This window comes from Micromys minutus, assembly GCF_963924665.1.
Source record: "Micromys minutus genome assembly, chromosome: 2".
NCBI lineage: Eukaryota > Metazoa > Chordata > Mammalia > Rodentia > Muridae > Micromys > Micromys minutus.
The window spans coordinates 82751118-82774294 of NC_137971.1; the positions used below are offsets into that span (position 1 = coordinate 82751118).

Genomic DNA, 23177 nt, shown 5'->3' on the forward strand with positions numbered 1-23177 from the left:
AAATCACAGTCCTTCCAAGTATGGAACAGGGGTCACTGCTACCTTCTTAGCCCTGGGCTTCATGGAGTTGGCTCCACAGATGGTCTCTCCTCACTGCCAAATTTGATAGTTCTTTACAGCCTCACTCTGCCCAGAGCTCTGGCATATGGATTTCTGCAGACATGCTTTCCAAGACCCTCTTCCTGGGGTGCCCTCGGGGACTTTCACACCCACTTTTCCTGTTTCCTTGACATCTAAGGTTTTTTTTTTTTTTTTTGGCCTTTTCTCTTGTGTAAGCTATAGATGTCACAGGCTCCTGGGTTTTACCTCATTCTCTTCTTGCTGTAAACACCACCCCCACTTTCCCTAGTGTGCTGGCTTTCTTAATTTCTTGCCTAGCAGGCCTTTCCTCCTTTTGCCTTGCTTTAAAGGGTCAGTAACAGCAGAGTAGCATCTCAACACTGATATCTTTCACACAGGAAACCTCTCCATGGGGATCTTCACTCTTAGGACAAGTCAGAGTGGAGCCAAGTTGTTTTAAGTTGATCTAGAGATGATAGTACATGCTTTATCTATAGTTGAAACATTGGGAGGGAAAAAGAGAGATTCCCCTCAGACATGGCATGAGCGTGGGCGTCTTAACAGAGAGACGTGCCCTTTAAATGTCCTAAAATAGCTGTCCATAGAACTTTGTGGACTTTGAAGTTATATCGATTATAGGACATAACTGGGAACCAAGTTCAGATATTAAGCAAAGTCTATAAATTAAGTAGAAATGTATGAGCTCCTTCACTTATCTTTCCATAAGAAATTTTAGTTTTGTATGTGAAACTGCAAGTGGTTTTGGAAGGTGCATAGTCAGACTTAAAGAGGACAGACAAGGAATGGGATTAAACTCAGAGGTTGTACAAACGTGCTGGCCCTCAGTCAGCATAGTTCCTTTGTGTCTGTTTTGGATTCATGGTTTTTGAGAGTTTCATGTATGAACGACGAATTTGCATCATTTATATCTCTCCCTCTCCCCACTCCAACTCTTCCCCTATCTACACCACCACCTCCTCTTGAATTTATAACTCTTCCTCTATAGTTATGGCTGCTACACATACAACTTAATGAGTCCCATTAGTGTTGCTTGTATGTACATGTGTTTAGGGCTGACCACTTAGGATCAAAGGTTAGTCGCTGACTAAAAACAGTTCTCCTTTCCTCAATAGCCACTGACTCTTTATAAAGGGGTTGGCCTTTGTGGAATTTCTATCCATCTTTGTTGGCATGTAGACTGGTGTGGTCTGTCTTTGCAGAACTTATGAAAGTTTCATAAGCTTATGAAAGCTTATGAAAGCCATATTATTGTGAGTTCCTGGGTGCAACAACCTTGTCCTGTCCAGGAGACACTATTTCAAAGCAGAGATCTTGGTCCTACTTCTTCTTCTTTTAAACATTAGATTTTTTAAAAAGATTTATTTATTTAGTATATATTCAGCAGTCTTCTTGCATGTCTGCAAGCCAGAAGAGGGTGTCAGATCTCACTACAGGTGGGTAGTTATAAGCCACCATGTGGTTGCTGGGAATTGAACTCAGGACCTCTGGAAGAGCAGTGAGTGCTCTTAACCATTGAGCCATCTCTCCAGCCCATGTCCTACTTGTTTTTAACATTTATGTCTGAGATGCCTTTAGGAAAAGGAGATTGTCTTTGTAGGCAGCTGTGGTTTGTTTATGTTGAACCTAGATCTCTCGGCCAATAGGATTGCTCTAGATCCTGGAAAGAAGAGTCTCTTTCCATGGCCTCATTGTTTCCATAACTTTCTTTCATGTTTCAGAAGGATCTTTTATTTAGGGTTCAAAATGTCTAGTGAGGTTAAACTATAACCCAAAGAGCCCTGACTCTCCTGCCCTCCTTCCTGGAGCCACAGGTAACTATGTGACCCAGTTCTGGCCATGGAAATGAAAGAGTAAATTAGCTCAGAAAGTTCTGGGGTTTTCTTGTTTGACAAAGGAGGCTTGGGAAGAGTACTGGCTACTACTTCCACTATGCTAATTCCTTCCATTTGAAACACTGTGATAAGAGTGGGATGCTTAGAGCTAGGACAGCAATTATAAAAGCAGAACTAGCTATGACAAGCAGTGTATATAGAGAGAAAGGCACAGGAATAAGTTCAGAACCCTACCATCCCAGAAGATGCAGAAAGAACACCAAAGTCATTGCTAAACTCCTGGATAAGGAAACGTTTGGATAAGAGTATTGATAAAATATCATGCCCCGTAATTTAACTTGGGGTCACAGAGATCTTGTCTTAACTTGACCATATCAGTGCAGGTCCCTTCTTGAGCCTCATGATAGGAGTTGATGATAACTATTTTAAACACAGAGAGAGAGAGAGAGAGAGAGAGAGAGGGAGGGAGGGAGGGAGGGAGGGAGGGAGGGAAAGAGAGAGAGAGAGAGAGAGAGAGAGAGAGAGAGAGAGAGAGAGAGAGAGAGAGAGAGAGAGAGAAGAGACACTGGGAGACCCTGTCTCAAAGAAGAAGGTAGAGGAAGAGGAGAAATATCGAGCCTAAAGAATGGCACCCAAGATAGTATTCTGGCCTCTATCTCTCCACCCACTTCTACACACACACACACACACACACACACACACACACACAAAATTAGATGTAAATGTAAAATGTCTGCTACTGTGTAGTTAAGTACTATTATCACATTTCCCACTTTCTGAATGAGGACAGAACTCTGAGGTTGAGTAACCTGCCCATGGCCCGAACTGCCTAAGTGGATGGATCAGAATTCAAGCCAGGACCTTCAGAAGCTGTGCAGAAAATTTCAATGTTGAGGTTCCTCTCTGCTACCTGAGTGACAAAAGGGACCCTGAACTTTTCATATCTTTAGTGGAGTCATCTTTCTCCTCCTTTATAAATGGCTCCTATTTCAGACTCCTCAATCACAGCAGAAACCTTCCAGGATTGATGTATTTCTCTTCTCCTCCACCCTACGGTAATGATCTCCTCTTCTGACCAAAGCTGAGCTGTTCTGCTGTGCCTGGCTTGCAGGCATGCTCAGACATACTGCTGTCTGGGGACCTTTGTAGATATTCTCCCCTCTCCACCAGAGGCTGTCTTAGCTTTCAGTTGCTATGTTAAAACATCATGACCAAAAGCAACTTGGGGAGCAAAGGGTTTATTTGGCTTACAGATCTCAATCATAGCCTATCATTGAGGTAACCCAAGGCAGGGAAAGATGTTAGAAGAAAATCTAAAGCAGAGCCATGGAGAAATGCTGGTTATTAGCTTGCTCAACTTACTTTCTTATACAATCCAGGACCACCAGTGTAAGAACAACAATATCCACAGTGGGCTGGCCCTTCCACTTCAATCATTAATCAAGAAAATTTCCCATAGACTTGCCCCCAGGCCAATCTGATTGAAGTATTTTCTAAACTGGCATCTTCTCTCTCCAGATGACTTTAGCTTGTGTCAAGCTGACAAGTAACTAACCAGCACAGAGATCTTTTGTGACACATTTCCTAATTAACTCTTTCACAACTTAGCCCAAATGTTATATCCATCAAGAGACCTCAGATTCGGGCTGGGGAGATGGCTCAGTGGTTAAGAGCACTGACTGCTCTTCAAAAAGTCCTGCGTTCAATTCCCAACAACCACATGGTGGCTCACAACCACCTGTAATGGGATCTAATGCCCTGTTCTGGTGTGTCTGAAGATAGGGACAATGTGCTCACATACATGAAATAAATAAATATAAAAAGCAGAGACCTCAGACTCATCTTCCTCCAGAAACTGTTCTCTCAGCATACCCTTCAAATCTTTAATAGGCCCTTATCAGACAGACCACAGCTTAATATTTTGTTAACTTACCTGTTTCTCTCTTCAGTCAACCCTGACTCCCACAGCAGGTTTCCAGTTCCTCAGAAGTGGGATATGTGTGTCAAACTCAGTTCATCCTCCCCACCCAGCCCTTTCTCTTCTTTGTTCACTGTAACAATTACTGGCATCACTAGCTGAGAGATTCCCACTTCATCTCTGAACTCTATAGCCCATTTATGCTGTGAAAATGTGTGGCTCTTGTTGATTCTCAAGAGCTCCTTGGACCTGTAAGACATTTGTCACAACCATTGGTGATCTTATTTCTGTTTGAGACCAGGAATGGCTTCCTGCAGAGCTGAGAGGTAGAAATAGCTGTCTGAAGGGTGGCTCACCTTCCAACAGAGGTACTCTGGCCGTCTGTGCATTGTGTATCTTCATGCACTGTATTATATCTTACCATTTGGACCCACATGTTAGCAGTATGCCCTAACTAACACAACCCTGCTCTAGGACGACGCTAACCCCCACCCCCCAATTAAAAATTTGTTCAGTATCCCTGACAAAAATCTTCTTAGAACTAAACAGAGGATAAGTTAATCAATTAGACAAGAGTTCAATAAAATATAACAAACAAAGCATTCAATAAAAGTGAGCTGCTCATTATAAATAGTTTCTGACTCATGGGCCTGATCAATACATGACTAAGATCTAACAAGAATGAAAACACAGGGAGTCTAAAAATACTTCCTTGATAAATTGCATCCATCCTCAGACCCTCAGCTACCAGATGCATCCAGTAACTTTTGTAATAGCTGAAACATACACCGGAGTTTGGGTGAAGGTCTTCCATTTATGTGGCGAACTTTGCAAATTATTGAAATATGTCTGAAGTAGGTGTTAAGCAGCCCTGTTACTTTCTGATTGGTGACTGGCAAGTCATTCAACTGCTGTGGGTGTTGCACTGAGCCAAACTACCACCATCTTTATCAGATTAGCTATTCCCACAGGCAAAAGATCAACATAGATGGGCTTGCTGACAGTTGATGTCCATTTATAGGAGGGGTGGGGAAGGTTCTATGAGTATCACACCATTCCTTTACACAAATTGCATGGAATTATTCCTCAAATGAATGTGGTCTTAGGGAAGCCTGGGTATATAGGTATGGGAGATCTAAGGCACAGGGCTGTATCTATGAGACCAGATGAAGTCATGGTTCATGCTAAGTATAGACCTTCTAGTGTGTAATGTGCTGCTTTAGGTCCACCCATGTTCCTGCCTGCAAATCCTTATCTATTACTCTATCAATAAGTCTAATGTACCCACTGGTTCCCCAGAGTAAACACTGATCTCTCCCCTGGGTCTTGTTTTACTGCGGAGCCTAATCCCTGAGAAGTCATTGAGAATTGCTCTGCAATATCTGAATCAGAATGTAGCTCTGCCTGGATCATATGCTGTGGGGGGTGGGGCTCATGCAAGAGGAGGAATCTATTCCTGGTGTAAGGATCACTATGCTCTCTCTCCGAAGGCATGAGATGGAAGACCATCAGTCAACCTTTAAGGAAACCCAAAGAGAAAAAAATGCTTTACTCACAATTTACTAAACAAAAATATTGATAGTTAAGGTAATTGAGAAATCTTTTAGTTAATGCTCAGTTGAGAATCAATGGTCTTAGTTAAAAAGATAAGATATGGTTCTCACACAAACATTGCTGGTGGGAGTGCACCACCAGCCACTATGGAAATCCAGTGGCAGTTCCCTAGAAAGATGCAAATCAATCTACCTCAAGATCCAGCTATACCACTCTTGGGACTGTACCCAAAGGATGTGTCTTTATTCTATCGCATGGACATGTCCATTGCTGCCCTACTCATAATAACAAGAAGCAACACAGATGCTAATGAACAAAAGAATGGATGAAGAAATGTCATACACTTATACAATGAAATAGTATTCAGCCACAGAGGTGGGGGTGGGGAAGAGAATGAAATTCAGGCAAATGGATGGAAGTAGAAAAAAATCATCCTGAGTTAGTTGTCTCAGGCCCAGAAGACAAATAGGATATGTATCTGCCTATGTGTGGGTATAGCTGTTAAGTCAATGATGGCTAAGCTATAACTCATAGAACCACAGAGGGTATGTATACAGGGTTGGTAAGAGACTAGAGGGAACAGATAGTTGTTGTTAGGAGAGAAAAATAGAATAGATAATTATGGGTCGATGGGGTAGGATGGAATGGAAGGATAAAGTGGGGGTGGGAAGAGGGATGTAGTAGGGAATATGAGGAGAGACAGCTAAAATTAAGAGGCATTTGAGAGGTAGTATGGAGATCTAATACTGTCTAATGAGTGCCAAATAATAGGGGAGGCAGAATACTAACTTGACATCTCTTGACACTAAATGAAGCTTCCAGTACTGGGACTGGGTGACATCTAATTGAACTGTTGGCAAAAGAGGCCTCACCAGAATATCCCCAAACCAGACTATTCCCAAGACTATAGATGGCTCTCTACAATTGGACATCAAAACCTCATTGCTGAGGACAATACCCTCACAACTCATTGAACATGGAGATGTCAAACTAGTGAGTGCCTATATAGAGCCTCCGCCCCTATGTTCTCATATAGTGAGTGCCTATATAGAGCCTCCGCCCCTATGTTCTCATATAGTGAGTGCCTATATAGAGCCTCCGCCCCTATGTTCTCATATATTTGTTCCAGGAAGGTACTCTGTTCACTACCAAAAGAGAATCATAAACACCAAGTGAGCCACAAACTCTTCATCAACAATAGCATCCTGTCTGCAAATATGCTAGGGCAATAGTGGCATACAGCTTGTGGGAGTAACCAACCAACATCCGCTTTGACTTAAGGCTCACTCTACAAGATGGAAACCATATCTGACACTTCTTGAATGGCCAGGAACCAAGAAATAGATAGCCCACAGACCAACAGTAAAACCAAATAATACTGGTCTAAAAATAAGAAAAAAAATAAAGAAAAATATCCCCAAAATATAGTGATAAAATGACTCCTAATGACACTCTGCTATACTCATAGATTAGTGCCTTGCTCAGCCATCATTAGAGAAGCTTCCCCCTGCAGCAGATGAAAAGAACCCACAGAGACCCACAGCCAGGAATTGTGTAAGGTGAGAGTCCTTGGAACACTCAGTCCTAAATGGATGTCTCCATCAAATCTTTGGAATCAGAGGTCAAGGGACCCCACGGAAGAGATGAGACATACATGTGAGAGAGGAACTCACAGAGTGAAGCAGCAACCACAGAGCCTGCATTGGTCTGCACCAGGTCCTCTTCATATATAGTATGGTCTCCAGTTTAGTATTTTTATGGGATCCCTGAGTGTGCAAACAAGTGGGTGTCTGATTCTTGTTTTTTTTTCCTTGGGCTTTTTTTCCTTCTGTTGGCTTATGTTATCCAACTTCAATTTAACAGTGTTTTATTTATTTCATATTTTATATTTTTTTATTGAAAAAAGAATGAAGGAATGAATGAACGAATGAATGAATACCTAGTCACTAGGATAAAGGTTAACAATTAAATGATTGTTTATACCTGCTGGGAAAAGGAAAAGCAGTTTTCTCCAATGGAATATGTGAACCATTCCAAGGCAGGCCTCATGTTCAGAAGGTAGTTGACCAACAAATAATAGACTCCACAGGTTTATCTGTGTGTATGCTTTTATTTTGTTACAGTTTGTTTGGGGCTTTTGTTGTTGCATTGGGTTACTTTTTGTTTTTGAGAAATAACTTAAAGTTTGGGTGTCTGGGGGAGAGGATCTGGAAGTACTTGGAGAGGGGAAGAAAATGATCAAAATTTATTTAAATTTTTTATTTAAATTTTAAAATAGTTTTAAATAAAAATATAATAAAATTAAAAATAAATTGATTAGCTAAAAAAGATATGGTTCTCTCTATTAACTAAAGGGCTGAAGTTTTCCTCAAAACAGATTTTCACTATTTGGGGGACCTCAGTGGCTTTAATTTTTTAAATGACATTATTTGGGGACCTCAACTAGTTAGAATATATAAAATACCTGGTCATTTATTCAGTTTGGGCTTGAAAAATGATTTGTAATATTTTCTTTACTAACTATACCTTCCCAAGCTTCCTGACTTCTCCAATTGGAAACCCCGAAGTCTCCCTAAAATGATCATTTTAAAGTTCTATTTTATGAGTAGTAATTTCAGATCAAGCCAGGTTTGAGTTCTCTCCAATTCTTTTTGCACGAGGTTGGGTATATATTTCTTTATTAATGGGAGTATGAAGATGTATCAGAAAAATAGAAACCCTACTGTGAACTTGCCTTACTTAACACACTCATTAACAATAAATGAATAGGGTGCACAGTTGGCCAGGAATCAAATTCAGAGAAGCAGCCACCCTGCTTTGATGGTGTTGGTCTAAGTCGATTGTATAAACGAGACGGGATGTAAAAGTGTTTAGTATGGGTAGTGTTCCCATGGGGATCCTGCTGACACCTGACAAGGAAAAAAGTGCCTGAAGCATGACCAGCAATGTCCAGCCATAGTCACAGCCACTGGAGCCTCCATCTTTTCTCTTCCCTTCTGTTCCTTCTTTTTAAATTTTTTTAATTTATTTTATGTGTATGATGAGTACATTGTAGGTGTCTTCACACACACCAGAAGAGGACATCAGATCCCATTACAGATGGTTGTGAGCCACCATGTGGCTGCTGGGAATTAACTCAGGACCTCTGGAAGAGCAGTCAGTGCTCTTAGCCACTGAGCCGTCTCTCCAGCTTGAGAAAGACTTTATCTGTGGCGTAGCTACTTGTACAGTGTCCACACTCGTTTATATAAACCCTCCCTCAACTCCCACAAGCAACTCTAATGAAATTTCCTGAGTAACCAAAAACAAAGGAAAAAAGAAACAGGAAGTAGAAACTAGGAGTAGAGGATTTAGCTCAGTGGTTGAGCCCTAAGTAGAAACCAGCTGGGAGGAAGAAGAGGGTCAGGGAGACTGGAAGAAAGAAATGAGAGGGAAAGGGGTGAATGAATCAAAATTATATACATGTATGAGAATGTCATATTGAAATTCATTACTACATTACTATATTAATAATGTATTCTAATATATAGTAATATAACATTATATATAATGTATACTAATAAAACATTAATACATGCAGACTACTACTTTTTAAACCTACTCTAATCTAAAGTCATAAATCTATATGATGTTGTGTTCCTCAGGTCATGACTACCACATGGTGAATGTTCCTCTATGTGCTACCAAAGACACAACATGAAGGAGACGTACCAGCCACCCAAATTCCTCACAAAATGGTACCCCACTGCTATAGTCCCTGTGCAATGTTAGGTAATCTTCACCAATTGAGTGGATTGACATCTAAGACCCAAGATGCCATAGTTCTAGACTCTCAGATGCCACTGAATGTCAAGCACATTGATGAGGTAATAGCTCCTGCTGGGACAGGCATCCTTCATGCTGTGTGTGTATTATGGAAGGTTCATTTTGACTCAAGGCGTACTCCAATGGAAACAACAGGCAGGTCAAACCTTTGTCTCTCCCTGCTCTGTGCAACATTCCTTCCGGGTTTCACCCATGGCTTCCCACACTTCCCCCAGCTCACTTCTTACACACGGGGCCACACACAGTCTCCAGGCCATGGCTGAGTCTGCATTTGGTTGGAAGGTTAAGAGCCAGGATCTAGAAGTCGCTGACGGACAGGGTAGACTGGGGGCAGCTTGAGCAGGGAGAAGCACATGGGATAGTGCCCGTCTCCCAGATCTTCTCCCTAGCTCAAAATTCTTCTTGATTATTATCCAGGAGCTTCAAAAGAGATAGCTCTGCTGGGTATAGCAACATATGCTTTCAATCCCAGTACTAAGGAAGCTGGGGCAGGAGGATAACGTTTGAGACATCCTGGCTTTCTACAAAGTTCCAGGTCAGTCAGGGCTCCATAAAAAGACCCAATATCAAAGCGAGAACAGAAACAAACAAGAAGAACTGGTTATGTTACTGTTCTTGATGTTCTATTTTCTCCTGAATACACAGCAACTAGACCTAAGCTTTGTCTTTCTACAAAACACTCAAGGGAAGAAAGCACCTTCCAGGATGGGGAATCTATGCTGTGTGATCTCGGGCAAGTAAACAACCTCTCTGAACCTATTCTATCATCAGTAAAGTGTTCACAATACCTTTCTCATGGATTTGCTTGTGAAAATTAGGATTAAAGTAGACAGGGAATATAGTTTAGCATCTAGTGTAAGTACTTGTGCGATAAATGGGGCCATGAGTAAAGTTATATGAATGAGCGCATTATAAACCTGCAGAACAACCTTCTAGGCATAAATGAAGCCTGTGGCCACAAAGGGGCTCCATTTTAAAAGTTGTTGGCATGCCCAGGCACTTTTGAGCTAGCTCTTGCCCTCTGTGTTTCCTGAGATGGAATGCCCTTGCAATGCTGGAGAAGGCTGACCGGGACTGGGGATGCCCCTCTGTGGTGAGGCATTCGTTGGCTGTGCATGCCCACAAGCCAGAGCTGCCCTCCCACACTGCAAACTAAAAGTTACACAGTCCTCGGCCTTCTCCACTTGAGTGAACTGGGCACCTAAAAGGCAGTGTGCTTCAGAGTGGCACTGCGGTCTAAGCCGACTGGCACGTGAGCTGAATCCGACCCAGGAAGACCCAGCCAATATCCAGGCAACAACTTAATGGAACTTCTGGCAAGAGCAGTGGCAAATCCATCAGCAAGTGAGAGAATTTGAGGGAACAATTGTCAAAAAGTCCCTAGCCCTTCCCCCACCACCAAAAAAAAGAGCCAAATTAGATTAATTTGCCTTCTTACTCAGAGTGTGGCTCTGAAATGACTAATTATTACTCTGTTAGTCACAGGCTTGTGTTCCCAAACCCAGAGCAGGATAGAACTTGGCCCAATGGGAAGCAAAGCAGCAACTCACCGGGTTGAGCTTAGAGGAACGTGGCATTCAGAGAAGTGGGTCTCAGATCTGTTCCCTAGAAAACAACTGACCATAGCTGGGAACATTTAGACGGTCACAGCTACTGAAGTGTGGGTGTTGATTGAAGCCAGAGATAATGCCACACATTCTGCAATGCACAGCCCAGCCACCATCAACAAAATCACGTGACTCCACGCATCTACAGTACCAGGTTTAAATCACTGAGATCTATCCGGCAAGGAGAAGGGAGAGGCACATAAAAGCACAGGTAGAAGAGTTGAAAAGAGGCAGAGCCTGGGAGACCTTATTGGAGGATGAGTAAAAACGTCAGCTCTCTGTGACTCTGAAGGACAAGGGTGTGTCCACCAACAATGAGGGGGGGTCCCTGAAGATCCACCTGGGGAGAATAATGGGGCTGCATTCATTCCCTTTTCTCCCTGTTATGTCAAAATACCCAAACAAAACCAAACCAGCAGGTTGGCTCATGGGTGAAGGCTTCTTGATGGACTGCCATCGTGACTTTGTGATGCCATCAACAATGGCAGCAGAAACTTGAAGTAGCTGGTCCTGTTACATACATAGTCGGGAGCCAAGAGAGGAGACAGATGCTAAATCAACCTATGGGCTGGGCTGCCCACGCGTCGGGTGGATCCTCCCACCCCCATTAACCCAGTCTAGAAACTCCCTCCTAAACATGTCCAGAGGTTTGCCTCCTAGGTGACTCTTGAACCTGTTAAATTTATAGTGAATATTGACTGTCACTGGATTTAAATCTAGGCTGATGGGAATGGATAATGAAGGAACAGGGGACCATTCACACACCTCTGAAAGATGCGGCTCTGAGAGAGGCACTGAACAGAAGGATTGGGTCCTAGGACTTCTTTCAAATGATATGTATATTAAGCACCAACTTTTCTGTCACCATGGACCCCTGACTATCTTTCTAAATAGTGCTCTACTTCTCTTTTGCCTTGACTGGATTTGCGGGATGTATCAACCTGTTCTTCGCTGCTATGAGAAAATATCTGTGAATGGTTACTCCATAACGGAAAGGGATTTGCTTCTCCCACCGTCTTGAAGGCTGAGGACATAGCTTTCAGTTTCTGTCTGAGCAAGTAAGGCTCCCTCGGGTTACACCACAGCATGGAAAAAACAGAAGGAGACCTAGCCTAGCACACCACACCACCACATGCACACCCATGTAAAGGATAGCCTCACTTATGTTATCTTGTTTAACTTACTGTACAAAGTCAGCATTGGCTCATTGCTTCATGAGCTAATTAAATATGTGGACTAGCCTCTACCTTGTAAAGGTTCTACAACCTCAACATTACCACAGTGGGACCAAGTGTGTAGCGCATAACTTCTGAGCAACAAATTGCATCCGAACTGACTCTCTGCAGAGCACACGCCTGCTCACTCAGCCTCTAAACCTGGTTCTTGAGACCTGATGGGAAAGTCTATGGATGGCTCCCAGAGTATGTGCTTTCTGAACTGGGTCCTGGAGGGTGTCCATCTCTGCAGACCACACCCATTCTCCCTGTGTTCCCAGACTATCTCCTCTGTCCTCAGCCTTGTCCCTTCCCTTGTGCAGATCAGCTGGCTACTGTCTCCTTGAAAATCACTTGTTGAACAAGTTTCAGGTCAGGAAAGGACCAACCCACTGATAGTTTGTGTAATTTAAGGGCAGCCTGAGAGCTACCTCAACCAGTCACACAGGAGATAGCTGTAAAGATGTGGAGTCCTCATCTTTGCTACATAGTAGATTTAAAGCCATGTTGGGCTACATGAGATACTATCTAAAATAAAGTGATTGGAGTATTTTTTTTTTAATGAATGAATCTTTGATAGAGGTAACATGGGATCAGAAGCTTATAGAACTGAGGGACCTAGGGCTGTGGGTGTCCAGAAGAACATTCCAAATACAGGAGAGAGGAATGTGTCAGTGACTGAGGATATAGACTGTTGTTCTAACAACCAGTGATCAGTTACCTTAGATAGGAGACATCAAATCTAAAAAATAACATCTTGACATGTGAATTGTATTGAGTAATTAGTTCTTCAGGGGAAAACTATGACCTCCAGCTTCATTCCAGGTAGGAGACAGCATAAGAATGGGACTTTAAAGCTCTGCTTGGATAAGCAGTGGGAGATACATGGGGATTTCTCACAGTCAGCATTCTGGTGCCGTGAATATGGCTGACTGTGGGGCCTTAGGCACCAGCCAGGGACAGTGAGACACCCAAGTATCAGTGAAGAGGGAAACAAAACACAGAAGCTCGGTAAAGGGCCTTTCAACTCTCTGAGGAAGCTGAGTGTATGTCAGGTACAAGGAAAAGCAAGGATAATGGCGGGGCATAGAGACTAAAAACTGCAGGTCAGAAACTCTGACTACCCAGTGAGCAAAGGAGCAAAATGGGGTGTCTCCAAGGGCAGGGACTTGAGTCTGTTGTGCTCAGTGGTACCGCCTCAGAGCCTAACATGTCTGGCTTCATCTGTTCTTTACAATTACATACAAAAATGAAAAATAAAATAAGAATGTACAATGTTCAATAATCACAATATTTAAATATAGCCAAAATATCCTAGAGCAGGCCTCCGTTTTTGGTAAACAATGAACCACTCACTCTGAATTTAACTCTTAAAAAACAAACAAGCAAACATGGTTTCAAATGTGTGCGAAGCCAGACCTAAGCCCTACGTCATCAAATGTTAGATCTGGAATAATGATACATTGGTTTCGTTATAGTGTTCAGCCAGGGCCTTCCTTCCTGAAGCTGCCAATGCTCTACCGCTGAGCTACACCCTCTTACTTACTCACCAACTTACTGTATTTTTAGAATGTATAACAAAAAAATTCTTGTTACCACCAATTAATGTTATCGTGAACTTGAAAATAATTTCCAGACCTTTAGATACAGATGTGGGAAAAATGCTGTTTCCCATGCCGGAGAGCATGAGGCCAACTTGTGCCAGCGAACATGTGGGCAGGGCCAGACATTCCATCAGCAGCCATCCATCAATCTTGAAAGCACTTATCAACTGACCAGCATGTCAGACCTTGATGAGAACATGGGAACAGAGAGGTGGCCATGGCCCAGCTCTGCCTCTGTACTGAGCCTTGCACGTTATGGGACAAGACAGTGTTCAGAGAATTAGAACTGAGGACTGTACAGAGAGCCCAGATACACAGCAGGAACAGAGACCCTCAGTGGGAATCAAATGGGACATGGATGGCAGCAAAGACCCAACTTTGAAGAACTGAGACTTGTGACATGGCAGATATATAAGATCCTAAACCCAGTGTGGTCCTTGGAACAGCCCAGCAAGGACTTAGGGAGCCAAGCAGGTGATCTCTGTCCATCTTCCTCTCTCATATTAGAGCTATAAGACAGAAATAGGAAAGATGACACAGACTTAGGGCAGTTGAATTTTTGCCCACTGTCATTTTCCAGTTCCATGCCTGGATCAGATTTCTAATTCTGCCAGTATTACTTAGCCTGAAAATGGGGACAAGAGGGTTCCCTTGTTGGCTTCTTGCCATGTGTGGTGGTTTGAATGAGAATGGTCTCCATAGGCTTTTATATTTGTATGCTTAGTTCCCCCAGTTGGTGGAACTATTTGGGAGGGATTGGGAGGTGTGGCCTTGTTGAAGGAGGTGTGTCACTGGGAGTGGACTTTGAGATTTCAAAAGCCTACACCATTCTCAGTTACCCCTCTCTCTATCATGTAGTTGTTGACGCAACATATAAAATCTCAGCTACTGCTCCAGTGTCCTGCACTGCCTGCCTGCCTGTCTGTTGCCATGCTCCTTACCGTGATGTTCCTAGACCCACCCTTTAAAACTGTAAGTTCCCAATAAACTCTTTCTTCTATAAATTGTTCTGGTTATGGTTTCTTAACATGGCAATAAAAAAAGTAATCGAGACTGTGTTAAATACCATGACCAAAAGCAGCTTAGGGGGAAAGGAGTTTTGTGGTTTATAGCTTACAGTCTGTCACAAGGGAAGTCGGGGCAGGAATCTGTAGGCAGGACCTGAAACAGAGGCCATGGAGGGGTACTGCTTCCCAGCTTGCTTCCCAGGCTTACTTTCAGCCCCTTTCATATACAACCCAGGACCACCTTCCCAGGGGTAACATGGCCCACGGCGGGCTGAGTATCCCACATTAATTATTACACAGGAAAATGTCCCAGGGACTTACCTGCAGGCCATTCTGATGAAGGCATTTTCTTAATGGTGGGTTTCTTTTGCCAGATGACCTTAGCTGTGTCAAGTTGACCAAAAACTAAGTAGCACAGAATGCCTACATCATGAGAAGATACCTGAGAGATTAATTTGTGTTTTGTGACAGACATTTGCTGAGCTCTAATGGTGTGTAAGACCTAAACTCTGCACCAAACACATTGTCCTGAAAGACAGACACTGAGAGCTCCTATTCTCATGAAACTTCCAGTAGAGAGGGACAGAATTAAAATTCTATAGGAAACAAATAGAAAGAGGTACCCAACCCCAGTGTAGGCATTTGAACTTTTGTCAAGTCACAATCTGATCCCCACTTCCAGTGATATAGCTTTGAAGTTGTTGATAAAAAGCAGTGACTGAACCAGATGTGGTGCACATCTGTAATCTCAGCGCTTTGGATGTATCTCCTCATGACAGTTTATACAACTCATGGAAAGTGCTTTCTACCATCTGAGTTCCCAAAGGGAAGGGTGGAACTAGCAATGTTACCAGCCCCTAATTCATTAGTTTTTGTTGTTGTGTCGTTGCTGTTTTTGTTTTTTTAAACAAAAAACTTTACTGTGACCTGTCAGAAATATCTAAGGAAGCATTAAAATGAGATGGGTCTTCAGACATAGTAAGGGTAGGTTTTCACATGCATTCTTATATTGCTCCTCTTGTCCTGCTACAAAACTTGTCCACCTTAAAAGACAGCTCAAAAGTTATCATCTTCCTATAATTTTTCCTGTCCTTCAACTTTCTATAAATGACTATTCTCCTTTTTCAAATGTATTTAATTTTTCAGTACATGTATGAACCCGTGTATGTGTGTGTGTATGTGTGTGTGTGTGTGTGTGTGTGTGTGTGTGTGTGTGTGTGTGTGTGTTGAATGGGTGCCATCAGAGGACAGAGAAGAGCATCAGATGCCCAGGAGCTAGAGTTACAAGTAGTTGTGAGCCTCCTGACATGGGTGCTAGGAACCAAATTCAGATCCTCTACAAGAGCAAAAATATTCCTAATAAATTCTTTATATTATAAATCTGGTAAAAAAAAATCCATGATGGGAGAGGTTATAAGACCCAAGAAAAGGTTAACATTGGTAGTTAGTTAAAGTGAAATAAAACCAAGCTGACTTCTAAGCATTTATGTTAATACCCATAGGCAAATGTTACTCATAGTCTTAGTCAGTAATGGCTCTTTCCAGTATACAGCAATGGATGCAGAGACTCATGTGTTTGCTCAGGGTGCTGAGGATAAAGAATGATTGTATATTCAGCCTTTGGATGTTTAGATCTAAACAAGACACTCATATCATTCCCCTAAGGCTCGGAGAATACTGGAGAAGATCGACCAGGATCCAGGGACAGGAAGGAGGGTGGCAAAAATGCCATTCTCAGGACAATACACATCCATTGCAAGCAGAAACTCACAGCAACTGTGGATGTCGTTTCGGTCTTCACAAAAATGGGCCCAAAAGTAGTCCAAATAGAGGAGAGAGTGGTTAATGGTTTGCTATTGACAGATTCAGGGAGAAGAGAAACACTAAATTCAAGTTGTGAGTCTGTGGTGATCTCACTAGGCTTCAAAGAACAATCCTCAATAATGGTTACACACATTTCTCTGGTTGAGCTAAATGGGTTGTACACACACACACACACACACACACACACACACACACACACGCGGCAATGACAGTGATAGGAGGAGAAGCAGAGAGTGTGGAGTGGGGAATAGCCACGTGTGTGCATACGTCTCCCTGAGTGTAATTAGGGTTGCTTGTGTGAGTATGGGTAGGAGGTCATTTGCAGGAGCATGGTCAACTAACCAGGGGCCACACTACTGAAGAAAGCACTTCCCTCCCTGTAGCCATGAACTACCAATGGGGAGGAATAGGACCTCCCAAGCTCCTCCCCCATCCATGATTGACAAGCCCAATTTCAATCAGGTCTTGGTAAAGTAGCCACAACTGCTATAGGGTCACAGGGCAGCTGCCCAGTCCAGACCAGGAGACAGCATCTTGCATAACCCTTCTCCTCAGGCTTGGATAATGCAATAAGAAGAAAATTTCTTATATATACAAGGACAATTCCTAAGAATAAGTGTGCGATACTATTTCAGCTTTAGACAAGTATGTCAAAACTTCTTTGGGGGTTCTAAAATTGCTCCAAACCCATTAGTTGTTAATAAACTTTTATTGTTCATGATGAGGCCATGGAAAAGTTTTAAGAATAAGAAGAATTAAAGAGTCTTGTTTGCAGGAATTGGTGCTTATCTCAGGCAAATGTTCCTGAGACTGTTGCTGTTTGACTAGCTGACACTCACAGGTCCTGAGTCAAACATAAAGATTACCATCTTGTTATATGTTGGAGTGTATTTTGGGTATATGCCCAGGAGTGGAATAACAAGGGCACATGCTCCACCATGTTCATAGCAGCCTAATTTATAATAGCCAGAAGCTGGAAAGAACCCAGATGTCCTTCAACAGAGGAATGGATATAGAAATCGTGGTACATTTACACAATAGAGTACTACTCAGCTATTAAAAACAATGACTTCATGAAATTTCTAGACAAATGGATGGAACTTGAAGCTATCATCCTGAGTGAGGTAACCCAGTCACAAAAGAACACACATGGTATGCACTCACCGCCCCCCACTAAGCTCTGAATAACCAAGAAACAATTCATAGATCTTATGAAGCTCAATAAGAAGGAAGGCCAGGATGTGGATGCCTCAGTCCTTCTTAGAAGGGAGAATAAAACACTCATGGGAGGAAATACAAGGTCAAATAGAAGAGCAGGGATTGGAGAAAAAACATTCAGAGACTGCCTCACTTGGGGATCCATCCTATATGCAGTCACCAAACCCAAGCACTACCGTTGATGCCAAGAAGTGTTACTGGCAAGAACCAGATATGGATGTCTTCTGAGAGGCTCTGAGAGGCTCTGCCAGAGTCATACAGATACAGTTGAAGATGCTCACAGCTAACCACTGGACTGAACACGGGGACCCCAATGAAAGAGCTAGAGAAAGGACTGAAGGAGCTGAAAGGGTCTACAACCTCATGGGAAGAACAATATCAACCAACTAAACCCTCCAGCACTCCCAGGGACTAAAACACCAATCACTGAGCACACATGGCTCTAGTTGCATATGTAGCAGAGGATGGCATTGTCTGGCACCAATGGGAGAAGAAGGCGAATTTTTCCAGTGTGAGGGAATGCCAAGGCACTGAGGTGGGAAGGGAGCATTTTCATGGAAGCAAGTGGAGGGGGAAGCTGGAGGGGGGGAAGGGATTACATTTTAAATGTAAACACAGAGAATATCCAATAAAAAAATAAAATTATAAAAAGATTACCATCTTGAACTTCAGTGCAAACAGTGTGCTTAAAAACCTGTCAATAAATATGTGAGTGTCCAAGCCTGTGCTGGACAGATTTGCTGAGGGTGGAGAAGACAGCAACAGAGGAGATAAATAAAACCCCATCTGGTGGGAGGCATGGTGGAGGGACAGATAGTGCACATATCTGAGGGGGGGGGGGAGTCTGTCGTTGCTAACAAACACAAGAGTAGGTGCAGAAGGAAAACAAACAATCCAGCTCAGGGTCAAGGTGAAGGGGCGCTGTAGCTTTAAATGGGGTGGTTAGGAAAAAGACATCTGGGCCTGAGACCTGCTAGAGGCAAGAGTGAGCTGGACTGTGTTCCGGGCCTGGGACCAGGGAGCAGTTTGTTTTTAGTGAGCTGAATTGTGAAGACTGGCGAGTTACTTTGTACAGACAGTACGGTCTCTGAACTCCTTGTCACTTGCAATTAACCGTGAGTACACCCAGCTAGCTCATAAAAAGATCCAGTGTCTCTCCCACTCTGGCAGCTAGACACCCTCATGTGCCAATGCCGCCACCACCCTGGAACCCACTGCTGGAGCAGAGGACGGACCCCACCCCTTCTCTAGGACATCTGCAGGAGCCAGCGGAGCAGTAACCCTTACTGTCCCCTTTCTTCCTCACTAAATCCAAAGCAGCTCCATTGCTTTCGTTGCCCTTGGGCGTGGTTGGTCAGTGTGTTTTCTGCTAGGTCCTTGCACGTTTAGAAGCATAATGAGCCATCTGAGCCCCTTTAGAACCAGGGAGATGTGGCCAGCGAGATGGCACAGCAGGTAACAATGGTGCTCGCTGCCAGGCCCGATGACTTTTTCAATAACCAGCCCAATCGTGAAGGAGAGAACTAACTCCTGCTAGCTGTGCAGTAATATCTACCCAATCCCACCCCCATAGGTAAATATTTAAAAAAAAAAAAAAACACTTAAAAGAACAAAGTATGTGGTCTTTATCTAGTTTACACAAACTTCTAACAAATTTGTCATTTTTTAATATGCCTCAGTGTTTTGTCTGCACGTATGTATGTGCACCACATATGTGCATGGGATCCCCTGGGACTGGAGTGACAGATAGTTGTGAGCCGCCATGTGGGTACTGTAAACAAACCTGGGTCCTCTGCAAGGGGGTCAAGTGCTCTTAAGTGCCGAGCCATCTCTCCAACCTCGGTTTACCCAAATTTTGTGGTTATTAAGTACTCAGTTTTCAGGAAGGGAAGGCATTAGACGAAAATGTATATTTAGCTACTTTTAAAATGCCATCTCCAAGAAATGACAACAGTGTTTATAATTTGTGTTCTAGTGGGTGACTGGACTCCCTGTTCCACCTGTCAGCTGCAGAGGCTGACTCAACTGGATGATGGCAGGGAGGGTACAGTAAATGTCACCAGGTCACGACAATCTCAGTTTGTGTTACCATTGGCCCCAGTGCTGAGCTCAGTCAGTGCCTGGGACAGGAAGCACCCCCATGATACCGAATGAATGAATGAATGAATGAACTAATGAACAAATAGAGTCAATGAAAGATGACAACTTTCAAATGTGTCAATGTTATAGTAGAAAGGTACAGGAGAGGCACAACGGGGGTCTGGTCTACGAACCCCCTACTAACCTCAGAAACCAGGAGAAACAAGTGGGGTGTACATTTGAATGGTTTGCAGGTAAGGCAAGAGTAAAGACCTTCACTATGAGAAAAAAATACTAGTCCATCATGTGGAGCTTTGAGGTGCTGGCTTGCTTTGACTTGATTCCATGAAGGTTCTGTTTTATCTTGTGAGAAATGGTAATAGCAGCCCTGACTTCAGAAAGTTGCCACAAGAATTAAGTAAAAATAGACAATATCAGGTACCCTACACACACACACTACTGTCATAAAAATAAATCAAAAACAAACAACAACAATGACCAGGAAACCTCATACAGAGTGGGGCCTCCTCTTTGCCCTGGACAGGCACACACCAATTGTACCCCACAGTTATAATCAGAAACATGGATATAACCAGGAGTCTAGGTTCGATTTGAATCTCAGCTTTATCCAAGAGTAGGGTGGCCTTAGGGAAGTTACTGACTTTCTCTGAGCCCCCCCAGATGCCTGTGCTGTGTAAAGAGAGCCACAGTGCTTAGTCCACCATGCTGCCCTGAGGATTACGTCAGTCACTGAGTGGGAACCTAAGGGCTCTGACTCCCGAGCACTAAGCCCTGCTAGCTCTGACTGTTGTCATGGGTGTTTCCATATCCTCAAGTGCTCTGCTCCCGAGGACTGGAGAGGAGAACACAGATAGAAAGTGATGGGTCTGTCCCTGCTGTGAGTGATGGAAAAGTCATTGTTTCCGCAATGTCTCGGGACACCCGAGGTTCTCAGCCCATGGGACCTCGGTTTTGCCAGCTTGTTAAAACACAGGGGGCAGACCCTGCTCTAAGATCAGACTTATCCAGCCTCAGTGAGCTGAGACTTTGCATTTATAAGTTCCCGTGTGTGGCTGACGCTGCCAGTAATCCGCCCATGGTCAGGTAAGAAGAAAGGATGTCAGGAGCTCTGAGGGAAGAGTAAGAAATAATCAGGAAAATATCCAAAGCTCCGAAGTCACAAGCTAAGTCACAAGTAAGGCATGCTACGACAGGAGAAAGCACTCGGCACAGAGCCCGGCAGATGGTCAGCACTCGGCAACATGAGCCTTGGTGTTATTACTATTGGACCACGCTTTTGTATTTCTTCCCAGAGTTCTTTTCCAAGAAAGGTCATCTAAATGAGCATAAACCAGAAGCCGGGACTCTCATGTATAGAAAAGAAAGTTTTAGCTGAGCATGGTGGTAACTCCAACACTTGGAGGGCTGAAGCAGAGATTTCTGAAGCAGCCTGGATACAAACTGTGTACCAGTGCCTCCAGGACTACATAGCATGTCCCCCAACCACTGTACAGAAAAAGAAACACAAAGGGGATACAGCAAGCTAGATCACAGGGTAAGGACACGTGTAACCTTGTTAATTTTCAGAACCCACATGGGTGGACGTGAGGATCAGCTCCTGAAAGCTGCCCTCGGACCTCCATATGCATGCCATTGTACATGTATGTACGATGTACACACAAACACAAATGTCAAGTCACACGATTCAACCTTTAATTGCAAACTGGCCCCAAGTGATTAAAAGACCCTGGTGAATATGATATTTGGGGCACGGTCTTCTGAGGAGCTCACACGTTACACCAGAGTCCCTAACAGCCAGTTCTGAGGGCAAGCATTTTCCTGGTCTTTCATTTTCTCTTCTGAGTTTGCAAATGCCAGATAAAAACGAATTCGAGAACAATGGGAAATGGCTACCAGAAATGGTCAGGGTGTATCTGGTTGGGCCTCCCCCTCAGATCACCCCAGCCCTCTGGGATGTGTTCTGACATCTTGCTAGAGAGGGGGTCGATGTTCCTGCCATTTCCTTTGGAAGACTATTCCACAGTGAAATATGAGTTATTGTCAGGGCCTTGCCTTTGAGATCCCCTTTCTTCTCCAAACCCACTGTCATTCTGATGTGGCCTTTTGCACAGTCACACACAGCGCCCTTATGGAGCTACTCTTCCAGGACTGACATTCAGAGACCACCACCTCCTAACCTTGCCGGATCACTTAGCCAAGCAAAGCACGCACAATTCTTTTTGTTTCTCTTCATAAGTCAGTCTCCACATTCCCTTAACATCCTTCTCCTGTGCTTTGAACTCCCTCCACCTGGCTGTCCTGAGCTCCTGTTCCAGTCAATCACAAGATGCCTATTGCAGGGGAAACAGCAAGCCTGGGCCAGTTTCTGAGCACTCTCTCCTTGTTGCACTGACTTATGCCAAGGGTATAGAGAACCCAGAGCCCAGCAGTAGGATCTGCCAGAGTGAAGCAAACCCTGCCCGGTGACCAAGCCTGCTCAGGCAGGCTGGCAGCCTTTGCCAGCCAATTGTGGGGTCCTTTTAATGGAGCTGGCCCATTTGGATTTCATTGAGGAAGCACATGAAAAGCCACACATGATGCTTAACCTCTCTCCTTTTACATAAACTCATTTATTTGGTCTCTGACTGCCAGGCAGGAAGGGACACTGGAACAGCCTGTGTCAGTGAGTGGAGTCTTACCTGGAAGGTCCCCGCGTGGTCTTCTTCCTTATCACCCTCCCGGTTCTCTTTGAGGGCAATTAATGTGAAGCCTCTGAAGTAGGAGGGAGGAGCAGCCGAAAGTGTCACTGTGAGAGACAAAAAAGCCCACTGTCAACACAGCAATCGATAGTGTTCCCGTTGACATGTAGGACCAGACCTGAGAGCTCTGTCAACATTCTATCCCTGTGGTGTGCAGTAAAGGCTCAGCAGCCCTCTCTTCCATTTTCAGAGTTTGCTAAATGCCAGATCTGAAATCTGACCCCAAATCCTTTATATATTTATTTCTTTACTTACTTGTTTATTTATTTCTTTTTGAGGCAGAGCCTGTTGTACAGTCAGAGCTGGTCTCAAATTCACAATCCTCATACCAGGACCTTCCGTGTCTTCTTAAGACCCCCTTAACCAGTCAGACAGAGGAAAGGGGAGCTGTCTTAATCATCTCAATTTGATAATGATAGCACTGGGATAATGAAACTCCCATCTTGACAATAAAGTCAACTTGCTACACATCTACTAAGATGATGGAAGAGTAATCTGGGGTCCTTTCAGATGTCTAGGGTGACACATATTGTTCTCTGCTCTCCAAATATCTTCTCCTTATATTCTGAAAAACTCACTCCCAGCCCCCTGGTGCTTGCTCAATTTCTGCCCCAGGTATCATAAACAGATTCACCGCAAAACTGTTTCCAAGCCT

At 43.6% G+C, this 23177-nt stretch overlaps 1 protein-coding gene across 1 annotated transcript in view; it reads right to left on the minus strand.

The window, feature by feature from the left end:
• Positions 1–23177, minus strand: part of SPON1 (spondin 1) — a gene marked incomplete at its 5' end in the record, with an annotated part of 278019 nt that overhangs the window by 234314 nt on the left and 20528 nt on the right. Inside the window, one exon of the mRNA XM_080911650.1 lies at positions 22463–22569. Coding sequence (XP_080767776.1) covers positions 22463–22569 — 107 coding nt within the window. The remainder of the gene's footprint in view (positions 1–22462; positions 22570–23177) is intronic.